This window comes from Aethalodelphis obliquidens, unplaced genomic scaffold (assembly GCF_003676395.1).
Source record: "Aethalodelphis obliquidens isolate GAN/ISIS:26980383/991018 unplaced genomic scaffold, ASM367639v1 scaffold74, whole genome shotgun sequence".
Taxonomy (NCBI): domain Eukaryota; kingdom Metazoa; phylum Chordata; class Mammalia; order Artiodactyla; family Delphinidae; genus Aethalodelphis; species Aethalodelphis obliquidens.
In genome coordinates this window covers 303,719-330,953 of record NW_020838018.1, presented here as the reverse complement: position 1 = coordinate 330,953, position 27,235 = coordinate 303,719, and the positions used below count along the sequence as shown (strand labels likewise).

The 27,235-nt window shown below is 41.8% G+C and overlaps 1 protein-coding gene across 1 annotated transcript; it reads left to right on the top strand.

The window, feature by feature from the left end:
• Positions 1 to 1,324: 1,324 nt before the first annotated feature.
• Positions 1,325 to 22,224, top strand: FBXW12 (F-box and WD repeat domain containing 12). Its single transcript, XM_027092034.1, has 6 exons — positions 1,325 to 1,423; positions 3,978 to 4,015; positions 10,578 to 10,741; positions 11,189 to 11,307; positions 13,783 to 13,988; positions 22,180 to 22,224. The coding sequence occupies exons 1-5, from the start codon at positions 1,325 to 1,327 to the stop codon at positions 13,825 to 13,827; spliced, it is 465 nt and encodes a 154-aa protein (XP_026947835.1). The 3' UTR covers positions 13,828 to 13,988; positions 22,180 to 22,224.
• Positions 22,225 to 27,235: the final 5,011 nt, after the last annotated feature.

The following is a 27,235-nucleotide window of genomic DNA, read 5'->3' as shown; positions in this document are numbered from 1 at the left end:
AGGCTTTGAGATGGAAAGAGTATCCTGGATTATGCAGATTGGGCCAATGTAATGGGGTTGGGGGGAGGGAGAGTTGGAGGAGGAGGACTTAATTCCTTCCAGCAGCAATAGAAAAGGAACCCACCTTGACTTTTAATTGACCTTGACCTTCACAATGAACATCATGCTCACCCTGACCCTGACATTACCTCACATTGATCTTGACCCTGAACCTGACACTGACTCTAATCCTGAACATCAACCTCACCCTCACCTTGACCCTGAATCCTACACGGAACTGGACATCCACTGTCAACTTGAATCCAACTTTCAATCTTACTTTCACCCTGACAATAACCATCATCCTAATCCTGACATTCATCCTCTCACTGATCCTCTCTAATGGAGCCTCAACCTGATCCTAACCTTGGCTCTCACACTGATCTTGAACTGAACCCTGGATCTAAAATTTCCCTTATAGTGACCTTGTCCTTGAACCTGATTCTGGCACCATGACCCTGACCATTCTCTTATCTTGATCCTTAACCTGACGTAGAATTTTACCTTGAATTGGACACTCACCCTCACTCTGATTCTGATCTTAATCACTCTGTCCCTGATCTTACCCTCATCCTGACTGTGACCCTGGCTGCTGTGACATTGAGCTTGATCGTGACCTTCACCCTTACACTAACTCTGATCTGATCTTGGTCAGGGCCACGACCAAAACCAGGGTCGGGGCTAAGGCTAGGTAGGGTGAGAGGCTGGGCAGGAGCCATGATGAGGGAGGTACCAGGTTAGGGCCAGGGCTTGGGCAAGGGCCAGTGCCAGTGTAAGACGGAGGCTGAGGGTCATTCTGAATGTGATTGTGAAGGCCAGGGTCGGGGCTAGGGCAAAGCTCAGGATGAAGGTGTGTACTAGGGTGAGTCAGGGTCAGGTGAGGGTAGGAACAGGAGTATGGTAGATGTCAGATGCTAATGAAGTCAAGGGTGATGATTAGGGCGAGGTTGAGGAAGAGGGTCAAGGTCTGGATAAGGGCCGGCACCAGGGCAAGGGCTCGGGAGGTGCTGGGTTCAGGGGCACCACAAGGTCCCGCGTGAGGGTCAGGGCGAAGGTCAGAACGAGGATGAATGTCAGTATAAGGGGGTGGGCAAGGGTCTCAGCGAATGTCAGGACAAGGGCAGAAGCCAGTCTGAGGCCAAGTAGAAGTGGGGCTGGTGAGCGGATTAGTAGAAGTGGGTGTTCCGAAAGGAAGCGCGGAGGCTGGGCGAGGATTAAGCGAGCGGGCGGGGCTCGGCCTGCGGGGGCGGAAGCGCAGCAAAGGCGTAGCCCGACCCAGGCAGCCATGGGGGCGGGCACTGTGGAGCCGCAGATGGGTTTGCACCAGCTGCTGCATGTGTTTTTGGAGGCCCAAAACATGCTCTGCGTCGCCCAGGTGCACAGGGTAGCGCGTCCTGTCCCAGGCGGGAGGCAGGGCTGGGCTCGTGGTCGGCCCGTCCCCTCGGAGCCTCAGTTTCCCAAATCTGGGAGGGGGCGTCGGACGGCCCTGAATCCGCGATCTGCAGAGGGCGCTTTTGGCCCCCGGGGTGGCGACCTCGGCGACCTATGAAGGGGTCTCTCTGAAAGCCTCTTATCCCTCCGTCCCTCCGTCCCTCCGTCTGTCGGTGTGTCCAGAGCTCCTGCGCGGTTGGCTTGCACCGGGCACCTGTGAACAGGGTTCACCCCTAAGATTGGCTTAGGGATCCCCACCTCTTCTGGCATATTCTGTAATTTCCCTTCTGAGGCCTGCCTGGAAAGCCGTTCTCTCCCCGTGAGTGGCACCTCCTCCTGCGGGCTCCGCCTGTCCCTTCCCAGCCAGTCGAACTGTACTGGCTGTGCGCCCTAAGTGCCTGTTTAGTGCATTAGTCTGATCTGCGCTTCTGCCCCTGTTGTGTTCCGAGCTCTTCCTCCTCTGTGCTCTTACGCAGCACAACTGTAACTAAATGATCACATAGTGTACTTGTTAAATGTTTGCTTCCCCCCCACCCCCGACCCCCGCTAGACTCATTCTTTTCTCTCTTGCATCGCTGTGTATATAACCACTGTATGATCACTGTGTGTATACACTCAGCGTATGGCTTGATATTTCGTGTACTCTAAGTAAATGTTTGTTGAGTAAATGAATTTCTTTACTTTTAAAATACATTATTATATCATTTTACAAAAAGATTAATAAACAGACCCTTACCTGAATTGTGTAATTATAACTTAAATGTATCAAGTAAAATACTGCGTTGTTATCCCCATTTTTACCAATAGGGAAAGTGAGTATCGTGCCGTGAGTGCATTGGCTGAGATCACCCAGGTAGTCTCCCAGCAGATTTTGAAAGGGAGGTGCCGTTTACCCTTTGATAGCAGCAACTTCTCCAGGTTCTGGTTTCCCTGTTAGGTAAAATGAGGTCAATAAACCCTGCCTTACAGTGTCATCATGAAGATCAGCATCTAACAGAGGCATTCTCCAAGGTGGGTAACACCCATTTTGCAGGTTATATTACATACTATAATTTTATGTTAGGGAAGTAAGAACATCTCAGTTGGGTTTTGAACCGGGAACTATAGAAAAACAGAATGCGGAAATCTTCTTACTTGGTTTGATTATTGCAAAATATCAATTTTACATTCCTACTAGCCAAAAAGATTTCTTAAGGACTGAGAAACTTTGATTTCGGGTGAGTGAGGGCTGTGGAAGTAGGAACCTGGACTCAGACAGGGTGGTTGTTATTTCTGCCAGGGCCTGGAAAGCCACGTATCTGGATGGGACCCTCAGTAGGTCTGGGCCACAGAAAGCTCCAGAGTGGTTTCTACTGAAGCTGTATAGGCTCCAGAATCCAGGGTGGCCCAGCTGGAGAGGCCAAGAAGTTCCAGGATGCAGGTGTGGGCCTGAGGGAGGGGGAGGCAGGGTACTCTGATCCCTTCCCAGGGCCACCTGAATCTCTTCCAGATACTTCTGCAGAGAGCAGTTTGTGGGAATAGGGCCTGTGTGCCCTCCCCAGGTAGCAGTTCTGTTCCTTCACCTTGGCATCTCTGGGACATCCCTTTAGCCAGAGCCTTAATTTACTCCATTGCAGCAGCCTTCTTATGGGTACTGCTGCTCTGCCCTCGTTTCCAGTCCTTCCTTCTCTCTTTTTTTTTTTTAATTGGCCCTACCACATGGCTTACAGGATCTTACTTCCCCAACCAGGGATCCAACCCATGCCCCTTACAGTGGAAGCTCAGAGTCTTTTTTTTTTTTTTTTAATATTTATTTATTTATTTTGCTGCATCGGGTCTTATTTGCAGCACACGGGATCTTTGTTGTGGCACGTGGGATCTTTCATTGCGGTGCACGGGCTCTCTAGTTGTGGCACACAGGCTCTAGAGCGCTCATGGGCTTAGTTGCCCCAGCATGTGGGATCTTAGTTCCCCGACTAGGTATCCAACCCGTGCCCCCTGCATTGGAAGGCAGATTCTTAACCATTGGACCACCAGGGAAGTCTCCAAATCCTTCCTTCTCATAGAAGCCTAAAACACAGTTTGACTTGCCACTTTTCCATTCACAGTTCTCACTGTTTTTGCCCTTCTGACTTCCAAGAGTTGGTCTAAGCCTGTCTCCAGCTCCTTTCTCTATGTTCTGATTAAGGCAACTTACTCATCATCTTTTTCATACTTCTGAATCTTTGCCCAAGTGGATCTTTCTCTCCCTGAAATACTTCAGCCATTTTCTTAGAGGATAACTGCTCATCCTTCAGGAGTTGATCAGTAATTACTTCTGAACCCCTTGGCTCCAACTGAGTTGGTCATTCTCTCCTTTGTCATTCATTATTTGGTGTGTTTTATTTGATTGTCTGAATTTGTCTCTAACTCCCCAGGGTGAGTGTTCTTGAGTGCAAGCACTGGGTCTCATTTAGCTCTCTGTCCCCTCCACAGGGCCTGGCAGGCTAGGCACTAATTGCATGTTGACTGACCAGATACTCTTCTAGGTCTGGAATGAGGCTTCAAGGACCAAGGAACTGTGGAGGTGAGTGGAGGAAGAGCCAGGCCTGCTCAGGAGAGTATCCCTCAAAGGAGAGAGGGGTGTACTTTTCAGCACTCACTGCGTTTCTGCTAAGTAGACAAGAAGGGACAATCCACAGCCCTTACCAGCAGGAAACTCCTCCCTAGTTGGGGGTGTGAGACTTTTTTTACAGTGTATTGAAATATAAGCGATTTTGTTAATCAAGTGGAGGTTGATGTAGGTGGGGGTGCCAAACTCAGGGGCAGAAATGTACAGCAACTTGAATGCAGCTGGCTGATAGACAAATCAATAGACAAATGAACCACTTTTATTTGATTTCAACTTTGGTGTAACAACATAGTTATATAAGCATGTTTGATATTAGAACTTAAATAAAATTCAAAAAATTAAAAGTAGAAAATAAAAAATATTTTAATCATTAAATTATTAAATTTTTCTTTTCTGTTCATTCCTCCTTTGGAACCTGACATCTTTTCTTTTGTCCCAAGGGGTAAGTGTCAGATCTTCTGCCTCTTGTAGTATATAGGACAGACTATATAGCCTTGACTATCAACTAGGAGCTACATTTAGTTTTAGTCTTTCCTTATGGAAAACAACTGTTCACATGAAGTTTCCTCCAAACATGGAGGGAATCTTTGCTTGATGGTTTTTATTTTTAGAATAACTGTGAATTGATAAATTTGAGAATTGTGGAATGCCAATCTTGCCATATTTAGTTTTCAGTATCATACAGCACTGTTCTGTTTGTTGCTTTTTATTCATTTTTTTATTGCTAATCATACTAATTAGAAAAATGATGTTAATCTCTAGTCAATTTTAAAGTAAGGGAACTTTTACTGGATTTCAGTCTTTATCTCTACAATTTGGGGAATGTACTCTACATAGAACATTCAATTCTGGAAATTTATTTCTCTGTAGATAAGTGGACAAGAGAATGTCTTGCCAAATGTGATTCTCAAAGACACTGTGTCACTAGAAATAAATGAGTTGACTCATAGATTGGTGTAACTATTTGTGGAAGCCCTTGGAGGGCAATTCTCACAGTTGAAATGGGTAGGATGCCAACCCTAAACCCTAGTCTTTGTTCTCATCTTTACTGATAAGCTGGGGTAGGAATTTCCCTTTGAGTAACATAAGTAATATATTTCTTTCAGCAGTTCATAAAATCTCTTGAGCAGCTTATCACCTAACCCCCACATGTTTGCATGTGTTACCATATTGTGTGTACCTCCAGGTTCCTCAAGCAGATTCTTCAGCTGTCTGCAAGCCAAGTCATGAATGGGTTTTCGGTTCATTACTATTTTATAGTTTTTGGTGCTAAACTCTTTTTAGCCTACAGTCATTCTTTGGTATGGTATCCTTGACCTGTGTTCATATAAAAAATACTGGGTTTATGCTTCTGGAACTGGGACAACTGCAGCAGCATTCCAGGAGCATCGTCACATGCACGTGTCATTTCTAATGTTGTATCTGTCATGGGTACTAGGCCCCAAAACTCTCCAGGCCCATAGAAACTCTTACAGACACAGTAATGAACATGGTTAACCGGTCGTATGTTTTTAATATGTACTCTATAATTCTAATTTAAAACACTGCAAGTTACTTCTTTAAAATGCTTCATGACCTTTTAAATTCTGCCATCTCTTTAACACACTATGCGTTAGATTTTTGGTTAAAATTGCAAATATTTGCTTTTGTTTAAGCAAAAAAAAAATATTTCTTTTTGTTTGTGTACAGTAGATTGTTTTGCTGTTAATTGCTTTCTGAAAGGTTTTGGTGCCATGGTGTTTTTTCACTTGATACATCCTTGTATTTCAGAGGCTTATCTCATACTTTACTCATGTGCACACTTCAGCCTTGTTGACAGTCTGCCCTTTTCTTGGTCAAATCACTTGGTTTTATTTCTTCTGAATATTGGTTATGGTTCCTACTTATGGTTTGATGTATAATGGCCTTAAATATGTAGAAATAGATTTCACTTCCACAAAGAAATGTTATTCCCGCTTTTTCTTAAACCACATTATCTTCTTAGTCTAGCTTTTATTTTCACACTGTTTAGGTTGAGATATGGGTACAAGAAATTTCCCTTTCTGTTTATTTCAACTAAAAGAAAGTCAACAACATAAGAATGATGATGTGAGGCAGCTGATACTCAGCCTCTTAGTCCAAGAGATAAAAGGGATGGTGAAGGCCATGGTGGAGCTAAAAGCTCATTCTTTTTTTTTTGGCTGTGCCATGTGGCTTGCAGGATCCTAGCTCCCCAACCAGGGATCGAACCCAGGCCCTCATCAGTTAAAGCAGAGTCCTAACCACTGGACCACCAGGGAATTCCCTGAAAGCTCATTCTTGTCTGAGGAGTACCGTTCTGTGTGGCCCCAGATAAATTTTTCCAGGTGAGAATTTGATTTCAGTATAGCTAGATATCTTCTTCTTTTACCTAATTTGTATGTGAAATCTCTTGATTTTTAAGTATTGACAGCTAGTTCAAGTAGGCCAATCCTATGCAGGCCAGACAAGGTAATCTGGATGCCCATTCTGCCTGCAGGCTGTGAGTATGCTACTTCTGGTAGAAGGAACAGGGTTTCAGTGAGGACAGGAAAACCCATATCCGACATAAGCACTGGATCCTTCCCAGTGTGTTAGAGGTCACTAGTGCCTAGTACAGAGCCTGACACATAGGTGCTCAGTGAGTGTACAGGCTTTGAATGGAGAGAAACTCTTTGCGTTGTACTTATTGGGACCATGGGCTGTGAGCTACTTATTTCCCACCCAGCCTTATTTTTCTCCTCTGTGAGATATGACTGGAGTCCTCTGATGCTGTATCAACTCTGGTGACTGTAAATTTTGAAAGCCTTTGTCCATGGGGCCTCCCTAATCCTCTCCCAGATGTTCACTCTCCTTGTGTTTTACTCCCATGGCACTATAGGCTGCCCCTTCTGAAACTTAGCATTTCTCTCCAGAATTTTAGTTTTACTTATCCTCCTAACCACCAGCTGAGAGTACTCATAGGGCAAGGGCCATGTCTCACTCACTTTGGGGTCCACAGACTAGGTGGGGATTCAGTATTCTCCATAGTGTGGATGAGCTAATGTTTTATCTTCAACAGCCTTATAAGCGAGTTGCTATCATAGAATTGACAGTAGTTATTGATACATACAAGTTAAGGATGCAGACTCTTGGAAATTGGTGGATTAATGACTTCTGAAAATTTTCTGTTCCATAAAAACAATGAGAAAACTGGCATAAATTGTCAAAATCAACTTTTACAGAACTCTGAAAATTAACCAGAGACTTACAGTAGTCTGGGAAGTGTTTATTCAAGAAAAAAATGGCTTATTCTCAGTAAGAGCAGCAAGTGTTCACTTGCTCTGTTCCCATAACAACCTTCCAGCTTTGTGTTAGTCTTGAATACCAACAGTTCACAATCACAGTGAAACCAGGAGCTGCAGTCACTGGAAGGGTAAGAATGGGTAAGATTCTTCAAAGCCTTATTCCCAGAGAATTGTCATTGTTCAACCTGTCTGGTGTTTCCTGGAAGAGCTCACATGTAAGCTGTCTTTATTTTACCTTGCTCGAAGTTCACCCAATGTGAAAAACCTTTACTTTGGGGCATCTGTCAAGACAACTAAAGAGAATTGATTTACTTTTTTTTTTTTTTTTTTTTTGTGGTACGCAGGCCTTTCACTGTTGTGGCCCCTTCCATTGTGGAGCACAGGCTCCAGACGCGCAGGCTCAGCGGCCATGGCTCACGGGCCCAGCTGCTCTGCGGCATGTGGGATCTTCCCGGACCAGGGCATGAACCCATGTCCCCTGTATTGGCAGGCAGACTCTTAACCACTGCACCACCAGGGAAGCCCTGATTAACTTTTTAATTAGTCTTTAATCAGAGTTGATGAATGATAGTTAAGGAAACAATAGGCCAACCAAAGAGTTTAAAAGGAAAACTGGGAATGTGATGTCCTTAGGGATTTTGGAAAGCTCCAACACATTCCTAGGAATCTAGAAGGCCAAGTGCTTATTCAGGGCTGTGTGCTAACTCAGGGAAGATATAAAAGGGCTCCAGACTTTTACCTCTGGTTAACCTTGAGGTTCCATGGAAGCAGGAAGTGAAGACTAAGACAGAGAAGTCAACTGCCTGGCTGAGTGTTGAACACATGCCCCAACCTGCACATAGAGCGTTTGGCAATCACTAGGAAATTTAGTGGTTCCAGAAATTTAGGAAATATCTGTTCTCTCATTACTGCACATTAATTTAACTGAACAGAGACATAAGTGGCCCTACATAACAAAGAATACAGACTTTCAGAGTTCAGAAACTTTTCAGAGTTACTCCACTAAACAAACAAAAAATAATAACAGCTATAATAAAACAGGGGTGGGGTGGAATCAGATTTCCAGAGTTCTGCATTATGTTATTTAAAATGTTCAGTTTTCAACAGAAGTTATAAGTCATGCAAAGATATAAAGTGTGGCTAATATGCAGGAAACAAAGCAAACAATAGAGACTGTCCCCAAGGAAGCCCAGGCATCAGACTTACTAGACAAAGACTTTAAATCAACTATTTCAGTATGTGCAAAGAACTAGAGGAAACCATGTGAAAAGAACTAAAGGGAAGTATGAGAACAGTGTCTCATTAATAGAGAATATTAATAAAGAGAAATTATAAAAAATAACTAAACAGAAATTATGGAGTAGGAAAGTACAATATCAAATTAAAAATTCAAGAGCAGATTTGAGCAGGCGGAAGAAAGAATCAGTAAACTGGAATATAGGTCAGTTGAGATTATCCAGTCTGAGGAACGCAATGAAGCTAAAGATGAAGAAAAATGAATAGTGCCTAAGAGACCTGTGGGACACCATCAAGCATGCAAGCAACAAATAATAGGGAGTTCCAGATGAGAGGAGAAAGAAAGTAGAAAGTATTTAAAGATATGGCTGAAAACTTCCCAAATTTGATGGAAAATGTTAATTTACACATCCAGAAGCTCAGTGAGCTGCAAGTAGGATAAAGTCAAAAGAGTTCCATTTCGAGACACTTTATAATCCAACTTGAAAGCCAAAGACAGAATCTTGAAAGCATCAAGAGAGAAGCAACTCATCATGTACAGGACAACCCCAATGAGATTAATGGTTGATTTCTCATAAAAAACCATGGAGCCCAAAAAGGAGTGGGCTGATGTATTGAAGGTGTGGGAAGAAAAAGATTGTCATCAAGAATTCTATATCTAGCAAAATGAAGGAGAAAATTAAGACATTCCTAGATTAACAAAAGCTCTGAGAATTTGTTGCTAGTAGATGTGCCCTACAAAAAATACTAAAGAGAGTCTTTCAGATTGATATGAAAGGACATTAGACAGGAACTTGAATCCACGTGAAGAAGTAGCACCAGTAAAGTAGCCACATAGGTGTATGTAAAAGGCAACATAAATGAATTGTTTGTAACTCCTTTTTTCCTACGTGATTTAAAGGACAACTGCATAAAACAATAATTGTGACTCTCCATTGGGTACATTATGTATGAAGAAGTAATTTGTATGACAATAACAGCATGAATGAGAGGGGCATAAAATGGAGCTACACGGGAGCTAGTTTTTTGATACTATTAAGTTGATATTAATCAAAACTAGATTGTCATAAATTAAGATTTTATCCGGTAATCCCCAAGGCAACGACTAAGAATTAAAAGAATATACAGTTGAAGAAATGACAAGGGAATAGGACATAAGAAAATACTTAATACAAAAGAAGGCAGTACCAGAGGAATAGAAGGAAAAATGCATAGAAATAAGCAAAATGACATATGTAAATCCTATCTTATCAGTTGTATTAAATATATATGGATTAAACACTCCATTGAAAAGGCAGAGATTGGCAGAAGGGATTAAAAATACCCAAGTATATGCTCTTTACAATAGACACATTTTAGATTCAAAGATACAGGTTGAAAATAATAGAATGGAAACATATACCATGCAAACAGCAACCAAGAGAGAGCTAGAATGACCATGCTAATAACAGACAAAATAGACTTTAAGACAAAAAGTGTTACTAGGGACAAAGAAGGATATTTTATAATAATAAACAGATCAATCCATCAAGAAGATCTAAAAAATTATAAATGTATATGGACCTAATAACAAAGCAACAAAATGCATGAAGGGCTGACAAAATTGAAGGGAGAAATAGACAGTTCAACAATAGTTGGAGGCTTCAAAAAAATGCAGACTCTTGAGTTGCAGTTGCATGACCAAGGCTGCATGACCCTGGGTTAGTTGTTTAACCCCTCTCTCATATCTAAAATGGAGATGAGGACCTACTTCATGGGGTTGTTATATAGATTGACTGGAAACACAAAAAGCACCTATTCCTGACATGTGGTGAGCACTCGTTCAGTGTCATATCATTATCCCCATTTAACGGTGGAGGAAACTGAGGCCTACATAGGCAAAGTGAGTTGTCCAAGCTAGTAGACGGTGAAGCTGGGAATCAAAGCTAGGCCTACTGATGCCAAAACACCTTCTAATGACTCCTGTTCTGCCTGGGACTGTGGGGTCTTTGTTTCAGGCAGCTGTGTCTGAGACGCTGGTCCTCCTGTAAAGCCTCCCAGATGACCCTGGGCACACAGACATGGAAACAGTACTATCTCTGCCGATCCGAGCTGGAGTTCCAAATGGAATCTGGGTGGCCAGAGAAGGATTTTATCTGCAAAGCCATTGCTGGGCACAAAGGTATGGGGTGGGGAAGGTGGTAACTGTGCATTCCCACTCTTTCCCTGGTCAGATCTCCAGGGATTTAGTTTTTCAGCCAATTAGTTGGAAAATGCCACATAATGAGGACATACCCTGCTATGTTCTATACCTCTGTTATCATTTGATCCTAACAGAGATCATTACATCTATTTCAGAGTAGAAAGAAACAGAAACTAAGAGATAAGGATGTTGTAACTGTTGTTCACAGTAACATGGCTGGTGGGTGGTAGGCAGTCCTGGGCATGATACCCAAACTGTAAGTCTGAAGTCCCAGCTCTTTCTGTCCACTGCTGTCCCCAGAATCAGCACCTGTCATGCTCCTGAGAGAGAAGAGGAATGACTTGCCTGCCTCCCCTTCACTAAGTTGAATGTTCACATCCCAGGCATCCATGTTTGTGCTTAAGGCAAGTCTGTGTTCTCTTTCAGGAGAGATAGATGAGCTGGCCTACATCTCAACCAAAGAGTACTGGTTTGATGGGTGGGAGAAGTCCGTGGTGTGCGCCGTGTCATCAGATGGCACCGTGTGTGCCTGGGATCTGCAAGAGGTGAGCTGTTCAGGAGGGGGCCAGGATGAGAAGTGACCAGATGCTGCTATGTTCTCAGTCTTAGCAAGGCCCTTTGCCTTTATTCTTTATCATCACAGCCAACTTGTGAGGTGAGTAGTGGGAGCCCCATTGTACAGATGAGAAATCTGAGCTGCAGGAGGCTCAGTCGCTGTGCCAGGTCACACTTCAGACTTGAGTCTGATTGATCGCAAATGCCCTTGACTTTCTGCTGTCCTGCCTCAGGGAGATGGGCATTTTTGCAGTGCCTGATGGAGGCTGTTTATGCAAGGGGATTGACAGCTGCCATGCCCAGTTCTGTGCTGTCCACATTGGAGCCAATGCCTGCCTCTGGGTGGTTTTTCCCAGATAATGCAGATTTTACTCACCCCACTTGCAAACTTAAGTGTTAAAACCTCGATAACTTGGTTGGTACTAATTGTTAAAAGCTTTCCTATCCATTTTCATATTCTCTGATTGCTCTTTTTTGTCGTTTAAAGGATACAGTTATTTGCCTCATATGTCTTTCCTCCATGGTCAGTTTTTTCATTTGTTTATGGGTTTTTTTCTCTTCCACGTGCTTTATTTTCCTCATATACATTGTGATGTTTGACATTATAATTTCGAGTGAAGGTCTCTGGTGACTGATGGGTGCAGGTGGCTGGTTTCTGTTTCATTGCAGTTGTGTTGCCCTGACCCACCTTAGGCTGTGGACATGAGACCACACAGGCTTCGATGAGGGGCTCTTGGGCAGGAAGAAGACCTGAAGGCTGGGAGGTTCCATAGTTGCCAAAACAAAAAGGTCTTGACTTGAACATAAAGAGCTTTGGTGCTGGGGTGGCAGACCTTTTCTGTAAAGGGCCAGAGAGCAAATATTTTAGGCTTTGCAGACCACGTGGTCCTGTTGCAACTACTTAACTATGTGGCTGAAATGCAGAAGCAGCTGTATACAAGTAAACAAAAAGGGAGTGGCTGTGTTCCAATAAAACTGTACTTATGGACACTTACATGTGAGTTTCTTGTTTTTTTCATGTGTCATGAAATATTCTTTGATTTTTTTTTAACGAAAATACAAAAATGGTCAGTGGGCTGGGTTTGGCTGCAGGCCATGGTTTGTTGAACTCTAGTGTGGTCCATTGGTCACAGTGTGGGACTGTTAGACAGGGCTAGACCCCTCGGCACCTATTCTGCCTGGCTTCCCAACCTTAATCCTCTTTGTGAATACATCTCCAATCTTATTTTATTTTTAAAAAGCTCAATCATTTTGTTGGAGTCATGCATTATGTAGCCTGTTTCTGAACTCTGTTTCCCTGGTTGCTACTTCCTATTCTGAAATGGGAAGGGGAGTTTCACTGCTTCTTTACCCACTTCCATACTACTAGCCACTGGCGAATAATGTGTATTCTCCGAGACCTAGTTGACATGAGCCAGTCACCGGTGCTGAGTCCCTACTAGTAATAGTCTTGTTAGCTGTTTAAGCAACAGAAATCAACTGTTGATTTGCTGATGTGAGGGGGAAGAAAAAAAAGAATGGAAGAATACTGGGATATCATGATTGGAAAAAGATCATGCTAACATGATAACACTTGATAGAAAAAGAACCGTAATAACTCCAAATTGGAAACAAACCCCATGTGGCAACTCTGAGAAACTCAGAAACAGCAATTAGAGGATTGGTTCTCTGATGCCCTGTCCTAATGTGCTGTGGGCCTGCTGGACCCGGGCTCTTACCTCGCTGTTCTAGCTTTCAGAATCGTGGGAGAGACCATGTATCTGGGAATCAGCCCATCTCGGACCAGTCATTTTCCTCTGTGCTAATGGCCTTCGCCAGGCCCAGCCTGTGGTGGCACTGCTGGGCACACCACTGGGAAGGGCATGTTCTGAGCAGGGCAGTTGTAGATATGCAACAGAAACTGTTTACAACTACAAGGCTGAATTAGCTTATCTGTAAACCTGGGTTCCTTGGGGACCAAGTGAGATGCTCCACGTGGAAGTTCTCTTTATGCAGCCCTGCACAGCCCAGGTCCTGAGTACAGCCCAGGTCCCCAGCACAGCCTGGGTCCCAAGCACAGCCCAGATCCTGGGCAGGGTGGGTAGTGTTGGGTCCTGCCTCCCTGCCCAGCCTTCTTTAGTTGAGCCATAGGTAACCACTGGGAGTGCTTCAGACATCCTGTGCCCAGTGCACATGAAGGACCCCACCCTCAGTCCCCCTGCAATGGCACCAACCCCAGGCAGTCTCAACACCCATGCTCAGCCACTGCTCTCCTCCAGGACACACCTGTCTCCTCTGTGGTAGAACATTGCTCCTGTGTTGTGTTCCCTACCATGCTGTGCAGCCTGTGAGGATGGGGATCACATCCTTTACACCTGCACGTCCCCAGTGTGCACTGGGTGATGGTCAAATGAATGAAAATAATAAGCGTTTAGGAAATAAATGGGCCCTATGTGAGTTGTTACATTAATTTTGTTGTTGCCTAGGGCACAGAGCTCTGTCGAGCCCTCTACAGCCTGCAGCTCTGGTGAATTTGGTGACTTACCCTCGGCTGCAACTGGCTGTCACCGTGGATGAGCGGGGACTGATCAAAGTATGCAAAGCAGAGAACGGGTGTAAGCAAGCCTCCTGCCTGCCTACATACTCGTCTTCATTGGAGGCCTGTGACTTTCCAGAAGGCCCCCTCCTGCTGGTGAGTGACCCAGCTCTCAGGAACCTCTGCTGTTTCCCAGGGTCTGTGGACCTGGCACTAGACCGCTGTGCCAGGTGGCACTTCAAGCCAGGCCCTCCACATGGCAGACCAAGTGACCACGTAATTCTGCTCAGTCCCCCAAGGTCCTCCTTGCCTGCCACATGGAGGGCAGACTCCTCATTCCCCTTCGGCTCTAGTGTGCCACAGCCTGTTCCCTGGCCCCATCTCTGCAGCCTCTCACCCTCTCAGAGGTCCAGCCCTGTGGGCTGCCTGTGTTTTCTTGTCCACGGGCCCCTGCTTTCCTGTCTCCTTGTCCTACTCATAGTCTTTCTTCTCCTTGCAGTTCCTTCTCACTACTGCATTCTCACCCTTCTTTCCCCCTTTTCAAGTCTCCACAAGGGCCCAACTGAAAGGAAAACTGAGGCATATTCGACAGAATGCAAGCATTTGCTTCAGATGATGAAGGCCTTCTGTTGCCAGGACATTTGTTTTAGAGGTGATTCTTGGGCATTGGGAGGGAGCATTTGGCCAGAGAGAAATGGCAAAAGGGGGTGTTAGCCGGCAGATTGAGGAAGTGGCTCTCACCTGGGGGCAGTATCCTCCTCCTGGAGGGAAGGAGGTCTTTGAAAGCATGGGCAAACTGGCATCGCAAATATCAAGATGAGCAGACATCCGGGAACAGTTTCATATGTAAACAGAACTAATTCTGTAAAAGAACTAAGCTTGTAAACAAAAAGGTAAAACCTGATGAAACAGATTTCACATAAACAACTCTAGTTGTTTAAAGAAGACTTTGGAATAAGTGTAATTAACATCTCCAGAGCAATTTGAGAATATATTGTATAGAAGAAGAGGAATCCACTAAGGTTCTCTCTTGGGAATGGTAGAGCACATGATTCACACATACTTGTCAGTGAAGGACAATTAGAAAAATTAGAAAATATATCAAGTAAGAGAGCTAAAAAGAGCAAACGGTTTCTAGGCCAAGATTCAGAAGATGGCAGACATCAAAGTGCTAAGCCTAAAAATGGGGCTGCTTTTGCCCTGGAGATGTTTACTACAAAGCTAAGGGGCTGAGCAGAGCTTTAATAGCCAAGTAGACAAAAGTTGGACTGCAGGTCCACCAAGGAATGGAGCCCTGTGAATCCTCTTACATTGGGGTGGGTTATCAAGTTGCAACCTAAGAGTGAGGGTGGTCTGAAAGTAAACAGTCCCTGCACTGGCTGCAGCTGCCCAGTTACTGGGTGGGAGTAAATGAAAATCCTTTCTGGAGAAGGTTAACAACTCCCAAGGCCTCTCTTTTCAAATACAGTGTGCAGGACTCACTTAGAGATAAGTAGGCACATGAGGTAAGATGATAAGAACTACCCAAGGCAATCTACAGATTCAGTGCAATCCCTATCAAACTACCATTGGCATTTTTCACAGAACTAGAGCAAAAAAATTTTTTAATTATATGGAAACACAAAAGACCCCGAATAGCCAAAGCAATCTTGAGAAAGAAAAATGGAGCTGGAGGAATCAGACTCCCTGACTTCAGACTATACTACAAAGCTACATTAATCAAGAGAGTATGTATCCTGCTACTTTACCAAATTCATTGATTAGCTCTAGCAGTTTTCTGGTAGCATCTTTGGGATTCTCTATGTATAGTATCATGTCATCTGCAAACAGTGACAGCTTTACTTCTTCTTTTCCGATTTGGATTCCTTTTATTTCTTTTTCTTTTCTGATTGCTGTGGCAAAAACTTCCAAAACTATGTTGAGTAATAGAGGTGAGAGTGGGCAACCTTGTCTTTTTCCTGATCTTAGTGGAAATGCTTTCAATTTTTCACCATTGAGGACGATGTTGGCTGTGGGCTTGTCATATATGGCCTTTATTATGTTGAGGAAAGTTCCCTCTATGCCTACTTTCTGCAGGGTTTTTATCATAAATGGGTGTTGAATTTTTTTATTTTGGGGTGTTGAATTTTGTCGAAAGCTTTCTCTGCATCTATTGAGATGATCATAAGGTTTTTCTCCTTCAATTGGTTAATATGGTGTATCACGTTGATTGATTTGCGTATGTTGAAGAATCCTTGCATTCCTGGAATAAACCCCACTTGATCATGGTGTATGATCCTTTTAATGTGCTGTTGGATTCTGTTTGCTAGTATTTTGTTGAGGATTTTTGCATCTAGGTTCATCAGTGATATTGGCCTGTAGTTTTCTTTCTTTGTGACATCCTTGTCTGGTTTTGGTATCAGGGTGATGGTGGCCTCTTAGAATGAGTTTGGGAGTGTTCCTCCCTCTGCTATATTTTGGAAGAGTTTGAGAAGGATAGGTGTTAGCTCTTCTCTAAATGTTTGACAGAATTCACCTGTGAAGCCATCTGGTCCTGGGCTTTTGTTTGTTGGAAGATTTTTAATCACAGTTTCAATTTCAGTGCTTGTGATTAGTCTGTTCATATTTTCTATTTCTTCCTGGTTCAGTCTTGGCAGGTTGTGCATTTCTAAGAATTAGTTCATTTCTTCCAGGTTGTCCATTTTATTGGCATAAAGTTGCTTGTAGTAATCTCTCACCATCCTTTGTATTTCTACAGTGTCAGTTGTTACTTCTCCTTTTTCATTTCTAAATCTATTGATTTGAGTCTTATCCCTTTTTTTTGTGATGAGTCTGGCTAATGGTTTATCTTTTTTGTTTATCTGCTCAAAGAACCAGCTTTTAGTTTTATTGATCTTTGCTATCGTTTCCTTCATTTCTTTTTCATTTATTTGTGATCTGATCTTTATGATTTCTTTCCTTCTGCTAACTTTGGGGATTTTTTGTTCTTTGTTCTCTAACTGCTTTAGGTGCAAGGTTAGGTTGTTTATTTGAGATGTTTCCTATTTCTTAAGGTAGGATTGTATTGCTATAAACTTCCCACTTAGAACTGCTTTTGCCGCATCCCATAGGTTTTGGGTCGTCGTGTCCCCATTGTCATTTGTTTCTAGGTATTTTTTGATTTCCTCTTTGATTTCTTCAGTGATCACTTCGTTATTAACTAGTGTATTGTTTAGCCTCCATGTGTTTGTATTTTTTACAGATCTTTACCTGTAATTGATATCTAGTCTCATAGTGCTGTAGTCAGAAAAGATACTTGATACGATTTCAATTTTCTTAAATTTAACAAGGCTTGATTTGTGACCCAAGATATGATCTATCCTGGAGAACGTTCCATGAGCCCTTGAGAAAAATGTGTATTCTGTTGTTTTTGGATGGAATGTCCTATAAATATCAATTAAGTCCATCTTGTTTAATGTATCATTTAAAGCTTGTGTTTCCTTATTTATTTTCATTTTGGATGATCTGTCCATTGGTGAAAGTGGGGTGGTAAAGTCCCCTACTATGATTGTGTTACTGTCGATTTCCCCTTTTATGGCTGTTAGTATTTGCCTTATGTATTGAGATGCTCCTGTGTTGGGTGCAGAAATATTTATAATTGTTATATCTTCTTCTTGGATCGATCCCTTGATCATTATGTAATGTCCTTCTTTGTCTCTTCTAATAATCTTTATTTTAAAGTCTATTTTGTCTGATATGAGAATTGCTACTCCAGCTTTCTTTTGATTTCCATTTGCATGGAATATCTTTTGCCATCCCCTCACTTTAACTCTGTATGTGTCCCTAGGTCTGAAGTGGGTCTCTTGTAGACAGCATATATATGGGTCTTGTTTTTGTATCCATTCAGCCACTCTGTGTCTGTTGGTGGGAGCATTTAATCCATTTACATTTAAGGTAATTATCAATATGTATGTTCCTATTCCCATTATCTTAATTGTTTTGGGTTTGTTATTGTAGGTCTTTTCCTTCTCTTGTGTTTCTTGCCTAGAGAAGTTCCTTTAGCATTTGTTGTAAAGCTGTTTTGGTGGTGCTGAACTCTTTCAGCTTTTGCTTGTCTGTAAAGGTCTTCATTTCTCCATCAAATCTGAATGAGATCCTTGCTGGGAAGAGTAATCTTGGTTGCAGGTTTTTCTCCTTCATCACTTTAAATATGTCCTGCCACTCCCTTCTGGCTTGCAGAGTTTCTGCTGAAAGATCAGCTGTTAACCTTATGGGGATTCCCTTGTGTGTTATGTGTTGCTTTTCCTTTGCTGCTTTTAATATGTTTTCTTTGTATTTAATTTTTGATAGTTTGATTAATATGTGTCTTGGCATGTTTCTCCTTGGATTTATCCTGTATGGGACTCTCTGTGCTTCCTGGACTTGATTGACTATTTCCTTTCCCATATTAGGGAAGTTTTCAACTATAATCTCTTCAAATATTTTCTCAGTCCCTTTCTTTTCCTCTTCTTCTTCTGCGACCCCTATAATTTGCATGTTGGTGCATTTAATGTTTTCCCAGAGGTCTCTGAGACTGTCCTCAGTTCTTTTCATTCTTTTTTCTTTATTCTGCTCTGCACTAGTTATTTCCACTACTTTATCTTCCAGGTTACTTATCCATTCTTCTGCCTCAGTTATTCTGCTATTGATCCCTTCTAAAGTATTTTTAATTTCATTTATTGTGTTGTTCATCGTTGCTTGTTTCCTCTTTAGTTCTTCTAGGTCCTTGTTAAATGTTTCTTGCATTTTCTCTATTCTATTTCTAAGATTTGGGTCATCTTTACTATCGTTATTCTGAATGTTTTTTCAGGTAGACTGCCTATTTCCTCTTCATTTGATAGGTCTGGTGGGCTTTTACCTTGCTCCTTCATCTGCTGTGTGTTTCTCTGTCTTCTCATTTTGCTTATCTTACTGTGTTTGGGGTCTCCTTTTTGCAGGCTGCAGGTTCGTAGTTCCTGTTGTTTTAGATGTCTGTCCCCAGTGGCTAAGGTTGGTTCAGTGGGTTGTGTAGGCTTCCTGGTGGAGGGGATTAGTGCCTGTGTTCTGGTGGATGAGGCTGGATCTTATCTTTCTGGTGGGCAGGTCCACATCTGGTGGTATGTTTTGGGGTGTCTGTGGCCTTATTATGATTTTAAGCAGCATCTCTGCTAACGGGTGGGGTTGTCTTCCTGTCTTGGTAGTTGTTTGGCATAGGGTGTCCAGCATTGTAGCTTGCTAGTCATTGAGTGAAGCTGGGTGTTCGTGTTGAGGTGGACATCTCTGGGAGATTTTCACCGTTTGACATTATGCGGAGCTGGGAGGTCTCTTGTGGACCTGAAGTCAGCTGAAGTTGGCTCTCCCACCTCAGAGGCACAGGAGCACCAAGAGCCTTTCATCCACATGGCTCAGAATAAAAGGGAGAAAAAATAGAAAGAAAGAAAGAAAGAGGATAAAATAAAGATAAAATAAAATAAAGTTATTAAAATAAAAAATAATTATTAAGAAAAAAATTTTTTGAAAAATAAAAAGAAAACGGACTGACAGAACCCTAGGGCAAATGGTGAATGCAAAGCCATACAGACAAAATCTTACACAGAAGCATACACATACACACTCACAAAAAGGAAAAGGGGAAAAAATAATATATCTTGCTCCCAAACTCCACCTCCTCGATTTGGGATGATTTGTTGTCTATTTAGGTATTCCACAGATGCAGGGTACATCAAGTTGACTGTGGAGATTTAATCCGCTGCTCCTGAGGCTGCTGGGAGGGTTTCTCTTTCTCTTCTTTGTTCGCACAGCTCCCGGCGTTCAGCTTTTGATTTGGCCCCACCTCTGCATGTAGGTGGCCTGAGGGCGTCTGTTCTTCGCTCAGACAGGACAGGGTTGAACAGCTGATTCGGGGGCTCTGGCTCACTCAGGCTGGGGGTGGGAGGGGTACGGATGCTTGGCGAGGCTGCGGCGGCAGAGGCCAGTGTGACGTTGCAGCAGCCTGAGGCACGCCGTGCCCTCTCCTGGGGAAGTTGTCCCTGGATCACGGGACCCTGGCAGTGGCAGGCTGCACAGGCTCGCGGGAGGGGAGGTGTGGATAGTGACCTGTGCTTGCACACAGGCTTCTTGGTGGCAGCAGCAGCCTTAGCATCTCCTGCCTGTTTCTGGGGTCCGCGCTGTTACCGTGGGGGTCCGCGCTGTTACCGCGGCTCGCGTCCATCTCTGGAGCTCCTTTAAGCGGCTCTCTTAATTACCTCTCCTCGAGCACCAGAAAACAAAGAGGGAAGAAAAAGTCTCTTGCCTCTTCGGCAGGTGCAGACTTTTTCCTGGACTCCCTCCCTGCTAGCCGTGGTGCACTAACCCCTTCAGGCTGTGTTCACGCTGCCAACCCCAGTCCTCTCCCTGCGATCTGACTGAAGCCCGAGCCTCAGCTCCCAGCCCCCGCCTGCCCCGGTGGGTGAGCAGACAAGTGTCACGGGCTGGTGACTGCTGGTCGGCACCAATCCTCTGTGCATAAATCTCTCTACTTTGCCCTCCGCATCCCTGTTGCTGCGCTCTCCTCCGCAGCTCTGAAGCTTCCCCCCTCTGCCACCCGCAGTCTCTGCCCGCGAAGGGGCTGCCTAGTGTGTGGAAACATTTCCTCCTTCACAGCTCCCTCTCACTGGTGCAGGTCCCATCCCTATTCTTTTGTGTCTGTTTTTTCTTTTTTCTTTTGTCCTACCCAAGTACGTGGGGAGCTTCTTGCCTTTTGGGAGGTCTGAGGTCTTCTGCCAGCATTCAGTTGGTGTTCTATAGGAGCAGTTCTACGTGTAGATGTATTTCCGATGTATCTGTGGGGAGGAAGGTGATCTCTGTCTTACTCTTCCGCCATCTTCCTCAACTCTAAAGGGTAGTCTTTCCAACAAATGGTGCTGTCGAAAATGGATATCTGCATAGAAAAGAATGACATTTGATCCTTACCTTACACCATATACAGAATTGACTCAAAATGGATCAATGACATAAATATAAGACCTAAAACAACAAAACTCTTAGAAGAAAACACAAGACAAAAGCTTCATAATATTTGATTTGGTAATGACTTCTTAGAAAACAGTGAGTACTGACAATGATGTGGTGAATTTGGCATCCTTGTGCACTGTCAGTGGGAATTTAAAATGGTACAGCTACAATTGGAAAAAAGTATGGAGGTTCCTTAATAAATTAAAAGTAGAATTACCATATTACCTAGAAATTCCACTTCTGGATATATACCAAAAACAAAGTACGGTCTTGAAGAGATATTTGTACACTCACATTCCTAGCAGCATTATTCATATTATTTAAAACAAGGATGTAACTCAAGTGCCCATCAAATGATGAATGAATAAGCAAGATGTGTTATATACTTACAATGGAATATTTCATTGTTTTATTCTAAAAACTTCATGTTTAGGAAGGAAATTCTGCAATATGCTACAACATAGTCAAACCTTGAATACATTATGTTAAGTGAAATAAACCAGGAACAAAAAGACAAAAACTGTATAAGTCCAGTGATATGAGGCATTTACAGTAGTCAAAATCAAAAAGACAGAACATATAATGGTGGTTGCCAGAGGCTGGGGGAATGGAGAAGTTGAGTTGTTTAATAGGTATACAGTTTCAGATTTACAATGAAAAGAGTTATGAGGATGGATGGTGGAGATGGCTGCACAACAATGTGAATGTATTTAGTACCACTGAACTGAATGCTTACAAATTATTAATATGGTAAACTTTATGTTACATATATTTTAACTCAATAAAAAAGAAAGGTTAGGGCTTCTCTGGTGGTGCAGTGGTTGAGAGTCTGCCTGCCGATGCAGGGGACACGGGTTCGTGCCCTGGTCCGGGAAGGTCCCACATGCTGCGGAGCGGCTGGGCCCATGAGCCATGGCTGCTGAGCCTGCATGTCTGGAGCCTGTGCTCCGCAACGGAAGAGGCCACAACAGTGAGAGGCCCATGTACCACACACAAAAAAAAAAAAAAAAAAAGAAAGAAAGTTTTAAAAAAAAAAGAAAGAAAAAAAAGAGACATCACTGAAAGCTAACATGAAACAAAGCTGTGTCTGGGTCCCACTCTGCATCCTGGCTGGGTTTGCTGGCATCACAGAAACCCATCTGGATACTTGGCAAGTTTGAGAATAGGATGTGGGCACCTGTAGGAAAGTTCAATGTGTCAGTGACAAATGCTTCCCTGCCACTTGGAAGGGCACCTCACATTGGGTATAATGAATTAAATGGTGCCCCCACTGAATATGTCCATGTTCTAATCCCTGGAACCTGTTGGTGTGACATTATTTTGGAAAAGGGTCTTTGCATATGTAATTATATCAAAAACTTATTTGCAATCATTCTAGATTATCCAGGTGGGCTCGAAATCTAATGACAAGTGTCCTTATAATAAGAGGAGAAGACACCAACAGAAAGGAGGAGAAAGACCATGTGAAAATGGAGGCAGAGATTGGAGTGAGCAGCCACAAGCCAAGGAATGCCAACAGCCATTCACTGAAGTTGGAAATTGCAAGGAAAGGAATCTTTTCTAGAGTCTCTGGAGAGATCATGGCCCTGCAAACACCTTGATTTTGGACTTCTGGCCTCCAAAACTGTGAGAAAATAAATTTCTGCTCTTTTAAGCCAAAAAAGAAAGAAAGAATGGCTGATAACTTCCCAATCTGGGGAGAGAAGATTTGGACATACAAGTTCATGAAGCTAATAGGTCAACACCAAATATCAACCCAAAATGATCTTCTCAAAGACACACTATTAAAAAACTGTGTAAAATCAAAGACAAAGAGAGAATTTTTAAAACTGTCAAGAGAAAAACAAACCCTCACATAATAAAGGAACCCCCAATAAGTCTATCAGCGGATACTCAGTGGAAACCTTGCAAGCGAGGAGAGAGTGGGATGAAAAATTCAAAGCACAGAAAGAGAAACACTGCCAAAGAAGTTTACCCAGCAAAGCTATCTTTCAAAAACGAAGAAGAGGGGGGCTTCCTTGGTGGCGCAGTGGTTGAGAGTCCACCTGCCAATGCAGGGGACACGGGTTCGTGCCCCGGTCTGGGAAGATCCCACATGCCGCGGAGCGGCTGGGCCCGTGAGCCATGGCCGCTGAGCCTGCGCGTCCAGAGCCTGTGCTCCGCGGCGGGAGAGGCCACAACAGTGAGAGGCCCACATATCACAAAACAAAACAAAACAAAAATGAAGAAGAGATGTTTGTTCTCAAATAAAAGCTGAGGGAGCTATTCTACACTAGACCTGCCTCACAAAAAATGCTGATAGGATTTCTTCAAGCTGAAAGGAAATGACGGTAATTACTAACATGAGAACGTATGAAAATATAAAACATTCTGGTAAAGGTATGTATATAGACAAATTCAGAATATTGTAATATTGTAATACAGTGTTGTGTTAATCACTTTAGTATAAAGGTTAAAGGATAAAATTATTTAAAATGACAATAATAATAATGTGTAAAAATATACAATATACAAAGAGGTAAATTTTGACATCAAAAACATAAAATGTGGGGTGGGGGAGTAAAAGGGTAGCATTTTTGTATGCAATTGAAGTTAAGTTGTCATCAACTTAAAATAAACTGTTACATCTATGTTTTATGTAAGGTTCATGTTAACCACATAGCAAAAACCTACAATAGATACATAACAGTTAAAGAGAAAAGAATCAAAGCTTACATTACAGAAAAGCATAAATTCACAAAGAAAGCAAGAGAGGAAGAAAGAACAATGGAACTACAAGAGTCAGAAAAATATTAATAAGATGGCATTAGTAAGTCCTTACCCATCAACAGTTATTTTAAATATAATGGATTAAATTCTCCAGTCAAAAGGCAGAGGAGCTGGATTTTTTTTAAAAAAGATCCAACGAAATGCTCCCTACAGAAAACTCACTTCAGGTTCAAAGACACATACAGACTGAAAGTGAAGGGGAAAAAAATATTTCCTGAAAATGCAAACAACATGAGACCATGGATAGGTATACTTATATCAGACAAATTTTATTTAACTTTTTAACATTTTTATTGAAGTATAATTGCTTTATAATGGTGTGGTAGTTTCTGCTGTATAACAAAGTGAATCAGCTATACATATACATACATCCCCAGATCTCCTCCCTCTTGCATCTCCCTCCCACCCTCCTTTATCCCACCCCTCTAGATGGACACAAAGCACCGAGCTGATCTCTCTGTGCTATGTTCCTGCTTCCCACTAGCTATCTATTTTACATTTGGTAATGTATATATGTCCATGCCACTCTCTCACTTCTTCCCAGCTTACCGTTCCCCCTCCCCATGTCCTCAAGTCCATTCTCTATGTCTGCATCTTTGACAAAGAGACTTTAACTCAAACACTGTAACAAGAGACAAAGAAGATCATTACATAATGATAAAGGGGTTGATTCACCAAGAGAATGTAACAATCGTAAATTCATATGCACCCAACATTGGAGCACCCAGATATATTAACAGTGAAGAAGGCAGAAATAGACAACAATACAATAATAGTAGAAGACTTTACTATCCCACTTTTAACAATGAACAGACCATATAGACAGAAAATCAATAAGGAAACACTGGACTCAAACTATACTTTAGGCCAAATGGACCTAACAGACATATGCAGAATATTCCATCCAAGAGCAGTGGAATACATATTCTTCTCCAGTGCACATGGAACATTCTCCAGGATAGATCATATGCTAGCTCACAAAACAATTCTCAGCAAGTTTAAGAAGACTGAATTGATACCGAACAACTTTTCAAACCATGATGGTATGAAACTAGAAATCAATTAACAGGAGAAAAACTGAAAAACTCAGAAATATGTGGAAATTAAACAGCACACTCCTCAACAACCAGTGGGTCAAAGAACAAATCAAAACAGAAATGAAATATCTTAAAACAAATGAAAATGGAAACACAACACACTAAAACTTATGGGAAGCAGCAAAAGCAGTTCTAACAGAAGTTTGTAACAATATATGACTACGTTAAGAGAAAATAAATATCTCAAATAAACAACCTAACTTCACACATCAAAAAATTTAAAGAAAAGAACAAACTACATCCAAAGTTAGCAGAGGAAAGGAAACAACAAAAATCGGAGCAGAATCAATGAAATAGAGACCAGAAAAACAATAGAAAAAAATCGAACAGCACATTAAAAGGATCATACACCATGATCAAGTGGAATTTATCCCTGTGCTGCAAGGATGGTTCAACATATGCAAATCAATAAATGTGATACATCACACTAATAAAATGAAAGATAAAAATATAATCACTGCAATAGATGGGGAAAGCATTTGATGAAACAAAATATCCTTTCATGATAAAAAAAAACTTCACAAATTGAGTATAGAATACAGGTCATATTCAACAATCCTATAGCTAAAATCACACTCAAGAGTGAAAGGGTGAAAGCTTTTCCTCTAAGATCAGAAACAAGGAAACAAGACAAGGGTACCCAGAGTGGCACCACACATATTCAACATGATACCAGAAGTCCCAACCAGAGAAGTTAGGCAAAAATAAGAAATAAAAGGCATGCAAATCAGAAAGAAAGGAGTAAAACTGTTTTCAGATTTATGGTCTCATAGATAAAAAATCCTGAAGACTCCATCAAAAACTGTTAGCACTAATTTTTAAAATTCAGTGAAGTTCCAGGATACAAAAATCAACATCCAGATATCAATTTCATTTCTATACACTAGCAACCCAATATCTGAAAAAGAAATAAAGAAAACAATCTTATTTATAATAGCATCCAAAACAATTAAATACTTAGGAACAAATTTAACCAAGGAGGCAAAAGATCTGTACACTGCAAACTATGAGACCTTGATGAAAGAATTTGACAAAGACACAAATAAATGGAAAGATACCCCATGTTCATGGATCAGAAGAATTAACATTGTTAAAATATCCACATTACCCAAGGCCATCTACAGATTCAATGTCATTCCTATCAAAATTCCAATGGCATTTTTCACGTAAATAGAAAAAACAATCCTAAGATTCGAATGGAACCACAAAGACCACAAAAAACCAAAGCAATCTTGACAAAGAATAAACAAAGCTGGAGTTACCACACTTCCTGTTTTCAAACCTTATTACAAAGTTATAGTAATCAAAAGAATATGGCATAAAAACAGACACATAAAACAATGGAACAGAGTTGACAGCCCAGAAATAAACCCACACATATACAGTTAATTATTATTTGATAAGGGAGCCAAGCATACTTACTGTGGAAAGGATAGTCTCTTCAAATAATGGTGTTAGGAAAACTGGATATCACATGTAGAAGATGAAGCTGGACTCTTAATTTACACCACTCACAAAAATTAACTTAAAATAGATTAAAGACATAAACATAAGACCTGAAACTGTAAAACTCCTAGAAAAGAACATAGGGTAGAAGCTCCTTGACATTTGTCTTAGTATTTTTTGGATATGACATCAAAAGCACAAACAACAAAAGCAAAATTTAAAAAATGGGACTACATCAAACTAAAAACCTGTACAGCAAAGAAACAATTCACAAAATGAAAAGGCAACATATGGAATGAGAGTAATATTTGTAAACAAACTAATAAGGGGTTAATATCCAAACTACATAAGAAATTCATTTAACTCAACAGCAAAAAACCAAGCAATTCAATTAAAAAATGGACAGATGATCTAAATAGACAGTTTTCTGAAGAACACATATAAATGACCAACAGGTGTATGAACAGATGCTCAACATCAACAATCATTAAACACAAATCAAAACCACAATAAGATATCACTTCAAACCTATTAGAATGGCTATCATAAAAAAGAAAAAGATAAAAGTGGAGGAAAGGAATGCCTGTACACTGTTGGTGGGAATGTAAATTGGTGCAGCCATTATGCAAAACAGTATGCTCAAAAAATTAAAAAGAGAACTACCATATGATCCAGGAATCCCACTTCTGGGTATATAGCCAAAGGAAATGGAATAAAATTACTATCTCAAAGAAATATCTGCACTCCCATATTCACTGAAGCATTATTCACAATAGCCAAGGTATGGAAACAACCTTAGTGTCCATCAACAGAAGAATGGTTAAAGAAGATGTGACAAATATATCTACATATATAGATATACACACAATGGAATATTATTTAGCCAAGAAAAAGAATGAAATCTTGCCTTTTGAGCAACATGGATTGACCATGAGGACATTATGCTACGTGAAATAAATCAGAAAGACAAATACTGTGTGCTATCACTTATACATGGAATGTAACAAAGCTGAAACACAGAAACAGAGTAGGATGGTAGTTGCCAAGGTCTAGGAATTGGGGGAAATGGGGAGGTGTTGATCAAATGGTGGAAACTTCCAGTTATAAGATGAATAAGTTCTG

Coding starts and splice junctions, on each gene's coding strand:
- FBXW12 (XM_027092034.1), top strand. CDS start 1,325: ATGGGGGCGGGCACTGTGGAGCCGCAGATGGGTTTGCACCAGCTGCTG. Junction 10,742..11,188: donor AGCCATTGCTGGGCACAAAG/GTATGGGGTGGG, acceptor GTTCTCTTTCAG/GAGAGATAGATGAGCTGGCC. Junction 11,308..13,782: donor GTGCCTGGGATCTGCAAGAG/GTGAGCTGTTCA, acceptor GTTGTTGCCTAG/GGCACAGAGCTCTGTCGAGC.